This window comes from Gilbertella persicaria (genome assembly GCF_025201335.1).
Source record: "Gilbertella persicaria strain CBS 190.32 chromosome Unknown B0P05scaffold_14, whole genome shotgun sequence".
Lineage (NCBI taxonomy): Eukaryota > Fungi > Mucoromycota > Mucoromycetes > Mucorales > Choanephoraceae > Gilbertella > Gilbertella persicaria.
Genome location: NW_026251975.1, coordinates 1 through 11,562, shown reverse-complemented (window position 1 = coordinate 11,562; position 11,562 = coordinate 1). Strand labels below are relative to the sequence as shown.

The 11,562-nt window shown below is 36.9% G+C and overlaps 7 protein-coding genes across 7 annotated transcripts; 2 read left to right on the top strand and 5 right to left on the bottom strand.

Annotated features, from left to right (window-relative positions):
• Positions 1-392: 392 nt before the first annotated feature.
• Positions 393-1,797, bottom strand: B0P05DRAFT_536446 (Cupredoxin). Its single transcript, XM_051577577.1, has 5 exons — positions 1,461-1,797; positions 1,217-1,407; positions 986-1,167; positions 863-942; positions 393-817 (listed from the first exon to the last, which is right to left on the bottom strand). The coding sequence occupies exons 1-5, from the start codon at positions 1,630-1,632 to the stop codon at positions 426-428; spliced, it is 1,017 nt and encodes a 338-aa protein (XP_051436000.1). The 5' UTR covers positions 1,633-1,797; the 3' UTR covers positions 393-425.
• A 470-nt stretch (positions 1,798-2,267) lies between these two features.
• Positions 2,268-2,713, top strand: B0P05DRAFT_467461 (uncharacterized protein; the record flags this gene model as incomplete). The annotated part of the gene is made up of 2 exons (XM_051574384.1): positions 2,268-2,343; positions 2,388-2,713. 2 exons carry the CDS (start codon positions 2,268-2,270, stop codon positions 2,711-2,713), a joined length of 402 nt encoding a protein of 133 aa, XP_051435999.1.
• A 650-nt stretch (positions 2,714-3,363) lies between these two features.
• Positions 3,364-6,514, top strand: B0P05DRAFT_488725 (ribonucleotide reductase). Its single transcript, XM_051575287.1, has 7 exons — positions 3,364-3,707; positions 3,768-4,769; positions 4,823-5,026; positions 5,071-5,136; positions 5,184-5,394; positions 5,442-6,189; positions 6,230-6,514. The coding sequence occupies exons 1-7, from the start codon at positions 3,686-3,688 to the stop codon at positions 6,368-6,370; spliced, it is 2,394 nt and encodes a 797-aa protein (XP_051435998.1). The 5' UTR covers positions 3,364-3,685; the 3' UTR covers positions 6,371-6,514.
• Positions 6,515-6,995: 481 nt separating this feature from the next.
• B0P05DRAFT_467486 (tyrosine phosphatase family-domain-containing protein) lies at positions 6,996-7,748 on the bottom strand (the record flags this gene model as incomplete). Its single annotated transcript, XM_051574387.1, has 3 exons — positions 6,996-7,388; positions 7,436-7,598; positions 7,639-7,748. 3 exons carry the CDS (start codon positions 7,746-7,748, stop codon positions 6,996-6,998), a joined length of 666 nt encoding a protein of 221 aa, XP_051435997.1.
• Positions 7,749-7,777: 29 nt separating this feature from the next.
• Positions 7,778-9,140, bottom strand: B0P05DRAFT_536439 (RNA pol II accessory factor, Cdc73 family-domain-containing protein). Its single transcript, XM_051577576.1, has 4 exons — positions 8,756-9,140; positions 8,070-8,711; positions 7,948-8,024; positions 7,778-7,898 (listed from the first exon to the last, which is right to left on the bottom strand). Exons 1-4 carry the CDS (start codon positions 9,126-9,128, stop codon positions 7,797-7,799), a joined length of 1,194 nt encoding a protein of 397 aa, XP_051435996.1. The 5' UTR covers positions 9,129-9,140; the 3' UTR covers positions 7,778-7,796.
• A 434-nt stretch (positions 9,141-9,574) lies between these two features.
• Positions 9,575-10,005, bottom strand: B0P05DRAFT_536436 (uncharacterized protein). The gene is made up of 2 exons (XM_051577575.1): positions 9,830-10,005; positions 9,575-9,783 (listed from the first exon to the last, which is right to left on the bottom strand). The coding sequence occupies exons 1-2, from the start codon at positions 9,999-10,001 to the stop codon at positions 9,689-9,691; spliced, it is 267 nt and encodes an 88-aa protein (XP_051435995.1). The 5' UTR covers positions 10,002-10,005; the 3' UTR covers positions 9,575-9,688.
• A 765-nt stretch (positions 10,006-10,770) lies between these two features.
• On the bottom strand, positions 10,771-11,559 carry B0P05DRAFT_467475 (mitochondrial carrier domain-containing protein; the record flags this gene model as incomplete). The annotated part of the gene is made up of 6 exons (XM_051574386.1): positions 10,771-10,903; positions 10,947-11,014; positions 11,068-11,165; positions 11,212-11,246; positions 11,315-11,432; positions 11,481-11,559. Coding segments are annotated over 6 exons (531 nt in total), but the record flags the coding sequence as incomplete, so codon positions are not given.
• Between the last annotated feature and the right edge of the window lie 3 nt (positions 11,560-11,562).

Sequence of the window (11,562 nt, the reverse complement as noted above, 5' to 3'; positions counted from 1 at the left end):
AACTCACAATTTTCATTGGTAATACCCTTTGGCCGAATGGCCACTTTGGCCAAATTTTAAAAGTCGCTTTTTTGTGTCCAAATCAACTCTAAAGGTACCATAGATGTTAGTAAACATAGTTTGCAAGTGTTTCGAGTACTTATGCGTGCATACACAAGCTTGAAGCGCCTTTATATGCTTAAAATTTTGTATGGATTGTTTAAGCCTCTATTTGCCTGGTGTCTCTACCGGACTGATGACTCACATACAAATACCTTATTAAAAAGACACTTGATGGCACTTAATAGTTCTGTCTTCAGTATTATGTAGCAAGTGAAAGACAGAACAATTCGTACAACGATATATCTAGTTGGCATATAAATGACGCGTTATTGATACACAAGTTATACATCATGGACCTGACAAGTACGTCTTTATTGAACAACTCATGAAGCTATATAATTCATCACCATTTCCTCTTTGCTACTCTTCAAAACGCCAAACTGATATGTCCCTTTGTGACTATTTGGCGTAATAATAGCTGTCTGAAAAGAAGCAGGCATTATGCGAATATGATCCACTTGTTCTTCGTCCCAATAGATCTGCGCATTCTGCCATTGAATGTTACGCATATCCCAGTAGGTTCCCCAACCTATCAAATGCCAAGTTGTGTTTACTTTGACCACCAAGTCTTTTGGAGAAGAAGACACAAGTCCATTGATCGTATGGAATTGGTTTGCTTGATACAGTTGTTTGTCATTGTATTTTGTTGAATCGAAATCTGGATATAATGTTGATTTTGTCTGATGTAAATAAGGGGATTGATTTTCGTCTGTCACTATAAATTGGTTAACGTTTTTGTCTAGGCTGTTAGCACAATTACCGAAAATAGATGTAACTATGTCCTTATTAGATAGAGTACCAGGTCTGTAAACTACAATGGCGCCATATAGACCTGCATAACTTTGTTTCTTTGTTAGTTTAGTACATTTGTAATGTTACCTACAGATCTGCTTCAGTGACATGTGAATGATAGCCCCAAACAATTGAGTTACCATCTTTAGGCCCAGGTCCTGCTCGAGGTAATACATTCCAAGTATAAGTATAATTGTGATTTGGCTTTACAATACTGTCATCAAAAGATCCTTTAAAGATAGCGCCTTCCATTTCAAATTCATAAAAGATACCCTGTTAAATCGAATGAGTATTTATTCAAATAAGCATAGGCATGGCTTACATGAGGATGAATGGTGAAATTCCTCGACGCTTTGTTCCAAAAGAAGACTTGAATCACATCGCCTACTTCGACTCTCAAGATAGGGCCCATGTTTCCCTGCCAGTAAGGTCGCTTCTTTTTCTTGGTATAGGATTCATCTTCATATTCGTGGTATAATGCTTTGTAATACCGAGTGCCCAAAACATGAATATCTATTCGCGATTGTAAATGTATTGGTCCTACGAAGCATGTAACCTTGTTTTACCTGGCACAGTTATTTGACTTTGACTAGCATAATCCCAAATTTCCTCTTCTGCTGTAATAAAAAATCTGCGAACTCGACCTGTAGGTGTCTGTTCAAATTCCTCTTTTAGTATATCAAAATAGTCTGAGTAAACAACCGAGATCAAGGCAAAGAAGAGCAATAGTAACTTCATGATCTCGAGATTTTCAGATGAGCAACAAAGCGAGAAAAAAAAAGAAATACTCAAGTTTCCCGAGGTTATTCTATGTTCAAAAAAAAATCTGCTGATTGTTTTTTTTAAAAAAAGAAACAAATCGAGGCAATATTGTTGCTATTGCTTTAAGAGCACACACGTTGCTTGAATCATGCTGCACAGATCAAAACCTCTCTCTCTTTTTTAACCATATGCTATGTGAAAAGCAATCTCATTGGTTGTCAAGACAGAATTGGGTCACATTACACAGCTAAAGATTTTCAACATTTAAAGCAAGCCCTTTTTTTCTTTGTTTATTGTATTTTTTTCTATTTTATACCAATATGATGATCAAGTCTGTTTTGTTGCTTTTGGGCGCTGCGTTTTGTAGTTTAGGCGTTTCTGCTGCACCTAGCAAAAAACAAACCCCTTTGGGTGTTCCATGGAAAGGTGAATGCATATAGCGTATAGGAAAATTTTTATTAAAGAAAAAAGATTAGGTGCTGATATAGCTCTTTCCAAGAACATCTTGGATACTAAAAAAGTGCCCTTTATTGAGCATGTTGCTGGTAAGCGATAACATCACAGATATAAAAGAATTGACAATCAAAAAAGGCAATTCTTCTTGGTTGGGCATGAATTTTGATTTTCAATATGTCAAACCTGTCTTTGATGCTGTCAATTCAACTAAGGTTCCTTTAATTAACAGAGGTAAGCTGATATTTCCTCAAGTCAATACTTATAGAGATTAATAGGTGAATCTCATATTACTGTCATTACACCGCCTGAATTTGCTGTGCTTGCTACCGCCAATGTCACTATTGAACAAGTAAATAAGATTGCTCGTGATTTAAAGATTCAATCCAGCAAAGTCAAAGTGATTTGTCTCGGAAAAGAAGATGTTGTTGTCTCTGGTGTCGAGAAGATTGTATATCAAATCATTGTAAGTGCACCTAACCTTGTCAAGATTCGTGAAGAAATCTTCAAGATCTATGCAAAGAATGGTGGTAATACTGCACTTTTTGATCCTGAAGTAAGTGAAATGGGTCCCATCTATACATGTTGTTTTGACAGTTTATAATATAGTCTTTCTGGCCTCACATTACGGTTGGTTTTACTTCTAGTGATGTGTTCCTTGAACAAGGTGTTTACAAGGGATCCAATGTCTGTTACAGTCCTCTTAAGTTAGTGAAGCATTAAAAGACTCTACTGTTACACCAAATTTTGATAGAAAGCTGTTCAATAAAGTTAAGGTGATATTACACAATTTCATTGTGAGATAAACTGTATGGTTTCTATCATAGTTTGCTCGACCATTTCCAGTCTGAACATCCAAAAAGAAATGTCTCCATTCATATTTTAGATCATTCATTGTTTGTGAATACACATGTTGCACAACTTAAACAAGTCAAAGGTGACTCAATAAGCACAAACCACAAATTGTTCTATGGATACAATACATGTCTGAGAGAATGAGCTATATTTTCATTTTTAAGCAAACATAAAGTATCTTCTTACGGAATATGACATACTTTTAGAAAGAAAGAAAAAAAAAACAAACATGTGCCTTTCTATTGAATAATATTGGCCAGTTTATCTAGTCGAATCCATACGATCCATTACCCCTTTTTATAATCAAATAATGTCTTTGTAAAGAATGCAAATGGACTTAAATTAACTTCCTAATTCTGTTGCTATCGTACTTTTTTTTTTTTTTTATCATGGTTTCTCTGAATACAATTTTTTTTTTTCGAATCTCCACTTATGAAAGGCACCATGTACTTGATTAATAATCTCTGAATAGATACATTAGAGATATGTCAATCGCAGTATAACTTTTCAACGTGACGTCAAAAAGCGCGTCGCGTCTTTTAAAAAAACAATTTTTTGACCTTTAAATAATCGCGTCTTAATTTTCTACTTCCTCTTCTTCTCTCTCTCTCTTTCTTTCTTTATTCTTGGTATCCTTCAGGTCCTTTACTCTCTATTAAGACCTTTATTGCCTTCATCAAAACCACTCCTCTAGATATAAAAAAAGAATTGAAGAAAAAAAATGATGTATGTCATCAAAAGAGGTAAATATAAAACACTGCACATCTATTTTATCAAATGACTAATATCTATCATACTTACAGACGGCAGCAAGGAAAGCGTGCACTTTGATAAAATCACTTCACGTATCTCTAAATTATGCTACGGTTTAAACGAAGAGTTTGTCATTCCTGCTCAAATTGCTCAAAAGGTCGTATCTGGTGTCTATCAAGGCATCACAACGGTCGAATTAGATAATTTAGCCGCTGAAACGGCTGCTTACATGACTACCAATCATCCTGACTTTGCTGTCTTGGCTGCTCGTATCGTTATCTCCAATCTTCAAAAAGAAACAGATGACAAGTTCAGTCATGTTGTCTCAAAGCTCTATCATCATGTTCATCCTAAGCTTAAGGAACCCAACCCACTTATATCTAAAGAACTCTATGATGTTGTTATGGCTCATGCAGACAAGATTGATGCTACCATTATCCACGATAGAGATTATGATTTTAGTTTCTTTGGTTTCAAGACATTGGAGCGTAGTTATCTGTTCAAGATCAATGGTAAAATCGTCGAGCGCCCTCAATACATGATCATGCGTGTTGCTCTTGGCATTCATGGCAATGACTTGGAAAGCGCTTTCAAGACATACGATCTCATGTCTTCCAAGTACTTTACGCATGCTACACCCACACTTTTCAATGCGGGTACACCCAAGCCTCAGCTGTCTAGCTGCTTTTTGGTTCAAATGAAAGAAGACAGTATTGAGGGCATTTATGATACCCTGACAACCTGTGCTCGTATCTCCAAGGCTGCCGGTGGTGTAGGTGTCTCTTTCCAAAAGATTCGTGGTTCTGGCTCTTATATTGCGGGTACAAATGGTACTTCAAATGGCATTGTGCCTATGCTCCGTGTCTTTAATGATACAGCTCGCTTTGTTACTCAAGGTGGTGGTAAGCGTAACGGTAACTTTGCCATGTACCTTGAACCTTGGCATATTGATGTCTTTGACTTTTTGGAGTTGAGAAAGAACCAAGGTGCTGATGAAGTCCGTGCCCGTGATTTATTCTTGGGCCTTTGGGTGTCAGATCTTTTCATGCAACGTAAGTGACTGAAAAAGGTTTGATATATAACATATTTATCTTCTTTACCGTAGGTGTTGAACAAAATGGACCATGGTCCTTGTTTTGTCCTAATGAAGCTCCAGGCCTAGACCAATGTCATGGTGAAAAGTTCAATGCACTCTATACCAAGTATGAAAAGGAAGGCAAGGCCAGAAAGACCATTGATGCTCAAAAGCTTTGGTTTGCTATCATGGAAGCTCAGATTGAGACTGGCATGCCCTACATGCTTTATAAAGGTAACCCTATCATCAGCTATGGCTGTTTCTAATGGGTTCATTAGATGCTTGTAACGAGAAATCAAATCAAAAGAACTTGGGTACCATTACTTCTTCCAACTTGTGTACAGGTAATGATACTTGAACATACATACTTGATACTCATGCCTTTCAAAAGAAATCATTGAATACACTTCTCCTGATGAAGTAGCTGTCTGTAATTTGGCTTCTCTTGCTTTACCCAAATTTGTCGATACGACAACAAAGACATTTGATTTCAATAAGCTTCATGAAGTTGCCAAGGTTGTTACACGCAACCTGAACAGAGTGATTGATGTCAATTATTATCCTGTTGAAGAAGCTGAAAGAAGCAACATGCGTCATCGCCCGTGAGTAGCATTCAATCACTATTTTTTTTTTTTTAATTGTTTAATAGTATTGGTCTTGGCGTTCAAGGCCTTGCAGATGCTTTCATTTTAATGGGATTCCCTTTTGACTCTCCTGAAGCTAGACAACTCAACAGAGATATCTTTGAAAGTATCTATTTTGCTGCTCTAGAAGCCTCATGTGAATTGGCCAAAGAACAAGGCCATTATGCATCTTACCCTGGATCTCCTGTCAGTCAAGGTATTCTTCAGCACGATATGTGGCAAGTTAAGGGATCTGATCGTCTTGACTGGGCCACCTTGAGAGCCAATATTAAACAACACGGTGTCCGTAACTCTCTTTTGCTTGCTCCTATGCCTACAGCCAGTACAAGTCAAATCTTGGGTAACACAGAATGTTTTGAACCTTACACTAGTAACATCTATACCCGTCGTGTCCAAAGCGGTGAATTCCAAGTGGTGAACCAACACCTCTTGAATGATCTTGTTAAGCGTGGTCTTTGGAATGATAATATCAAGAACATGATGATTGCGCATGGTGGTAGTGTCCAAGAGGTCCCTACAATTCCTGATGATCTCAAGAAGCTCTACAAGACTGTCTGGGAGATTTCTCAGCGTACTATCATTGACATGGCTGCTGATCGAGGTGCATTTATTGATCAGTCTCAGTCAATGAATTTGTTTACTGCTGAACCTAATTATGGTAAATTGACTTCTATGCATTTCTATGCTTGGAAGAAGGGTTTAAAGACTGGCATGTATTATTTAAGAACAAGACCTGCTGTTGATGCCATTAAGGTAAGCATAAATAGTATGCATAGTTACTCATCTTCTTTAGTTTACTGTGGATCAACTGGCTCTTAAGAGCATGAGTTTGAATAGCGAAGAACAAGCTCTAAGTGAAGAAGAACAAGCTAAAGTAGCACAACTACAGTGTTCTATAGACAACAGAGATGCTTGTCTCATGTGCAGTGGATAAATAATTTTCAACAAACATTAACCTATACATAGTCATTTAACATACACACACACACACACATATATATATATACACACATACATATACATATATATTTATACATACAAAAAGAAAAAAAAAAAAAGAAAAGAAAAGAAATCCCACCATGAAGGATTTAGTAAATACTACAAACATGCTTGTCTTTTAATAATTAAAACTCAGTCAATCCTTCTAATGCTAATGCGTCTAAAGTTCTACTGATCACTTCTGTAGTGTATCTGTTCTTTTCATCATCTTCTTCCATATCGTCATTGAATTCATAAACACCAGCCAAAGTATTACCAGCTGTTCTGTTCTTGTATTCTACTTGATCTAATCCATCCATCATCACACCATCCACATCTACATCCACATCTACAAGGTAAGAATCTTTTGATTCATGCTTCATTTCAGAAGCCATGGCTGTATCATCCACATGGGCAGATGGTATCATGGGTGAATTAGCATTGGTTATGGGTGTAGACACAGTGCTGTTATTTGTTGTATTGGGATTATTGGAAGTAGATCGATGTCGAGTAGGTGCACTTGATTCAAACAGATTATCCAGTAAATCTAAGCTTGATTAATCCCTTTATTACTCTATAGATTACTTGCCATTCTTTCGTTTCTTGTAATAATCTTCTTTTTCTCTCTCTTTCTTTTCTTTCAAGTCTTTCAGTTCTCTTTCTTCTTCAGTCATCATTTCTGAATTCAAGAATTTAAGGCGCAAACTAGCATGCTTTCTAAAATTCACTTGTCCCCCCCATAACCAGAGTGGAAGTGTCATAGGAATAGTGACTTCAAAATTCTTGAAGTTTTCAATAAACTCGAATTCTTCACTAGAAACGACACTTGTATGCAAGTTTCTAGCAAATTCACCCATGGCACTTGAATTACTCCACATTTGTAGTTTGCGTAAACAGGCAATAACAAGTCCTGTCACATCTGCACCATCAAGGCAGTGAACATATAGTGGATGATTGACAGGATCTATAATGAGCTGTATGTTTTGTGTGTCAATCATGAGTTGATAGGGTTTCGACTTACTTGTAGAGCCATCAATGTCTTATTGTATGTCAAGGGTATATTATCTTCTTTCATTCTATCTACAGTCAAGTGCAATACTTGGATATTATTTTGGTCACAAAACGCTTGCATTTCTGGCATCAGTTTGTCTGGTATAAGAGACAGGATTGTCTTGAGACGTAATCTATCAAGATGAACACTTGAGACTGTAGATGTCAACCTACCTCTTTAAAAAGCGTTTATTACGAGGCTTTGGATAGCCACCTCGAAACAAGTTTTCTTCTACTATACTAAACCTAAAAGGTGGAATCAAGTTGGGTAATTTAGCAACCATGTTCAGAAAAATAAAGAGAAAAAAAAAAAAGAGTTTATTTTATCTTTCTTAAAAGTTAAGGTATGGTTTATGTGTAGCATTGTAACTATCAAGTGCATCCCAGAATTGAGAGACAGTAGCTCTATCCATATGTCTTTTACTTCTATGAATCTATACGCGTGGTTATTTATTTAGTCAATATGGATTTACTTGGACTTACATTCACTTCAGTAACAGCCCATTCAGAAGCAGGACTATTGACTTTATCAGAATTCCACTTGGGATAAAAGCCTTTGACTGTATAGAGATATGAATCAATAGAACATATTATTGTGCACTCACCATTACTAAAGAGATCAACGGGTCTTTCCCATTTCCAACCCTTAAATTGCCACAACTGTCCTGCTACAAAGACACAACAGACACGATCCCAATCACTCTGTTTAAACTGTGCAACTGAATCCACTACATGATAAGGCACAATTTGTCCATTGGGTTTTTTGCGTTCTATAGTCACTCTCTCTGGTTTCTTCAATCCACCCTCTCTTAATTCTTGTGAATCAATGTATTTCTGATCTTCCAAAAATTGCTTGATATTGTACAATGTGAATTTGGCTGTAGGAGCAGCAGGCACAATCACAAGTGGTATTTTGTCTTTGGAAGACAGTTTTTGACTCTTGGCTGCTGCTGTAACAGGTGTTGTGGTAGTGGTTGGTTTTGTACTCGATTTATGGCCTGCTTTTTGAGTAGTGTTGGTTCGGTTGGCAGGTGGGACATCTTTTCCAAGTACTAATTGTTTAGCCAAGTTGATAGCATGTGTAAAGTTCTTGGTGCCTTGCAAGACAGAAGAGCGTGTGATGATCTCTCGTTCACGAGAATTGACTTTCTCAACTACTTTTTTAGAGTCTTCAGATTGAGGTGGTGCTACTTTAGCCTTCTTGGTCAATGACTCTGTTAGAGTGGTATCATCGCGAGCTCTTTTTTCTATTGGTTTATAAGTGTCTTGTGTTATGATCAACGATCTTTACCATTCGACGTAGAAAGAGAGACATTGGGTGATTGATCCACTTTGCCTGTTAAGTAATCTAGAATCTTTCTTTTGTCGACAATCGATACATGTTCAATACCGCGTGTACGGCACTCTTTAAAGTAGGCTGAGTTGTCTAGTTTTGCATTTTGGACCAAGAATATCAGGGTTTCTAAGGTATACGTGTCTGTCTCGGCTGCATTTGTCTTTTTAAAGTTGGTAGGTACATCGCGTGGAAATGTCGTATTGTCACTAAACTTGATAGTCTTTGCTTCTGAAATATTGGTGACAGTCTCGCCAGCCCCATTCAGCAGTACTACAGGTTTATTACTGATGGTCGAATCACGAAGAAGAGATAGGGGATCAGCAGACATGGAGTAATAAAGTAAGATGTAAAAAGAAAAAAAAAAAGACCAAGTGTCATTGGTCTTTTAAGTGACGTATAAACTTTAATTTGATTGGCTAATTGGAAAGAAATGTATCTATGCACTTACTTTACTATGGATAGAGTAAAAGACACGCTCTCTCTTTTTCGTTTTTGATTCCATTGAAGCTAGATTCTCGAGAAATCAAAAAAGAAAAGAGACAATCATTGAATGAGAAATACTGTTATTCATTTTGGTTTTTTGATCTGGAAACACATCATTCTATTCTCTCTCTCTCTCTCTCTCTTTTTGATCTACAAGCAATTCCCTTTTTTTTTTTTTTTACTCTCTCTTTCTCTTTCTTTGTACTTACTTACACTGAATGTAAAAGCGAGTCTTTTTATATCTAAAAGAAATTCAAGGCTGTCATTGCTGATACAGATTTAAACCCCCGGATAAATAATGACAGAACGCGATCGAAAGTCAAAAAGAAAACCCTGTACTAACCTCACATTGTTTAAGAATTGCTATTTTTTTTAATCATAATATACAAAACGCGCAAATAATGTCTACACTCTTCTACACTCCATATAAGTCTTTGTGGGATCCATAGGTAATTGACAGAAAAAGCCCAATTCCTGCATTTTAGTGAACATTTGGGTATCTATAACAACGCATAAGCCATTGAAGATTTTTTTAATAGTACTCACATTCCAAGCGAAGTCTAATACACTCGCTTTGTCCACCGGGAAAATTACGACAAAGCTCTTGCTCCTTTTGATCAATGGTGTATTCACTACCTGGTTCAGCCTTTACAAATTTGTCAAGACGAGCAAGTTCTTGTTCAGCAATATTGTTGTTGTTGTTTTCTTCGGAGGACATGATACTACCATATGCATTAGCTTCTTTCTTCTATGTCGTCCTTGCTACTTACACTTTGTAAAGAAAAGAGAGAAAAACAACAGAACATAGTGTTGGTTTGATTTGATTTATATTCTGCGGCTATTGAATCCTCATGATTACCCCGGACTTCATTACGTCAGTGGCTATGATACCTCTGATATTCACCTATACGTCATGTTGAATTGTGCGCATAAATACTCTATGCAAGAAACAAGATGTGAAATTCATTGATTTGTATATATGTAAAAGTGCGTGTGTGAGCAGAAAACAAACTTTGAACAGTGCTTACCGACAATATCCTATGAAATTACAGAATCCAGACCACTGTAATTATTCAGTCCACAACCATTTTGAATAGCCTCTCAAGAATTAAGGGACAAAAACTTAAGAGAGCCTCTTTGAATGTTTAACCCTCAATAGAGTCCTAAAGAAAGATAGATTTCTGATAAACATTGAACTGTGAAAATCAATGTAAAAAGCGACAATAGATTGTTATCATCAAAGAAGAAATGTCAGTCAAGATCTACCATAAGTGAAAGTGTTTTTATGTGATGATACTTTAGATTTATTTTTGAAAGCATTGCATGCGATTTAATGACTGGCTGTAGCTCATAACATACAAGCAATACAAGTTCTTCAGTCTAATGTTTGAGAGCGCTTGTTCAACCAACTAAGAATTTGTTCGTAGCATGCAAATTGAATAGCACCACCTTTGAACAGGGATTTAGTGAGTGTATGGATTGAATGACTAGAAATTACCTGGTGCAACGCGGATAATACGAAGCCAAGATCCTCTAAAAAATGATCTGAATCCTTCTTGACGTGCCATCGACTTGATACAATCCCAAGTACTTGTGTATAGTCTTCCAGCATCTTGCATTCTATTTATGCATCAATATTCCTTCTCTTGGTTGTTTCATTTACCTTGTCTTTACAATATCAGGCGGTGAGTTTAGTACACCCACAAGTACATTGGCTAAACCTCCACTTGCCTATATACATCCATATGAGCTCACACTAACGAAAAGAATAACTTTAAACTGACCATATGCTGCCATGGTTGTAAAGTATCATCAGATCTCCCAGACGCTTTTTGAAACATGGCCTTGATCTCGGTGTATCCAGAGAATTTGACAAATAAACCTATTTCATAAAGTCAGTTGGTTGCTTGCATCTATGTACTCGTTACCCCAAGATTGTTTTGCGACAGTAGCCATCAATCCACTGTAAAGAGCTTTGATGCTAGAGAACATGGTGAATCAACCACACCAAACATTACTTGTGCACTTTACCCTTCTTGACGTATGATGAGGGACCCTGTTTGAATCAAGCCAGTATATTTTCTTACTTGACTTTTATGGGTAACCAACTCTGTTTGTTGTCGCACTTTAATCATCTCCAGAGGTGTCACTATAAAGTATATGAGTGATACTGCTTATTGCATCTATAGACGTATACCTAACGTTACAGCTTGTGCGATGCCGGTGCATACACCTGCTAGACCAGCAGAGCTATGTGCAGGCAAGTAAGATTGTTCTTC

Excerpts from the sequence above, each read along its gene's own strand:
- B0P05DRAFT_536446 (XM_051577577.1), bottom strand. The coding sequence starts at position 1,632 with ATGAAGTTACTATTGCTCTTCTTTGCCTTGATCTCGGTTGTTTACTCA. Across the intron at positions 1,408-1,460 it reads AAGTCAAATAACTGTGCCAG|ATATTCATGTTTTGGGCACT; the intron begins GTAAAACAAGGT and ends AATCGCGAATAG. Across the intron at positions 1,168-1,216 it reads ATTTCACCATTCATCCTCAT|GGTATCTTTTATGAATTTGA; the intron begins GTAAGCCATGCC and ends TCGATTTAACAG.
- B0P05DRAFT_488725 (XM_051575287.1), top strand. The coding sequence starts at position 3,686 with ATGATGTATGTCATCAAAAGAG. Across the intron at positions 3,708-3,767 it reads GATGTATGTCATCAAAAGAG|ACGGCAGCAAGGAAAGCGTG; the intron begins GTAAATATAAAA and ends TCATACTTACAG. Across the intron at positions 5,027-5,070 it reads GCCCTACATGCTTTATAAAG|ATGCTTGTAACGAGAAATCA; the intron begins GTAACCCTATCA and ends TGGGTTCATTAG.
- B0P05DRAFT_536439 (XM_051577576.1), bottom strand. The coding sequence starts at position 9,128 with ATGTCTGCTGATCCCCTATCTCTTCTTCGTGATTCGACCATCAGTAAT. Across the intron at positions 8,712-8,755 it reads CTCTCTTTCTACGTCGAATG|AAAAAAGAGCTCGCGATGAT; the intron begins GTAAAGATCGTT and ends ATAAACCAATAG. Across the intron at positions 8,025-8,069 it reads CGTTGATCTCTTTAGTAATG|TCAAAGGCTTTTATCCCAAG; the intron begins GTGAGTGCACAA and ends ATCTCTATACAG.
- B0P05DRAFT_536436 (XM_051577575.1), bottom strand. The coding sequence starts at position 10,001 with ATGTCCTCCGAAGAAAACAACAACAACAATATTGCTGAACAAGAACTT. Across the intron at positions 9,784-9,829 it reads TATTAGACTTCGCTTGGAAT|ATACCCAAATGTTCACTAAA; the intron begins GTGAGTACTATT and ends GCGTTGTTATAG.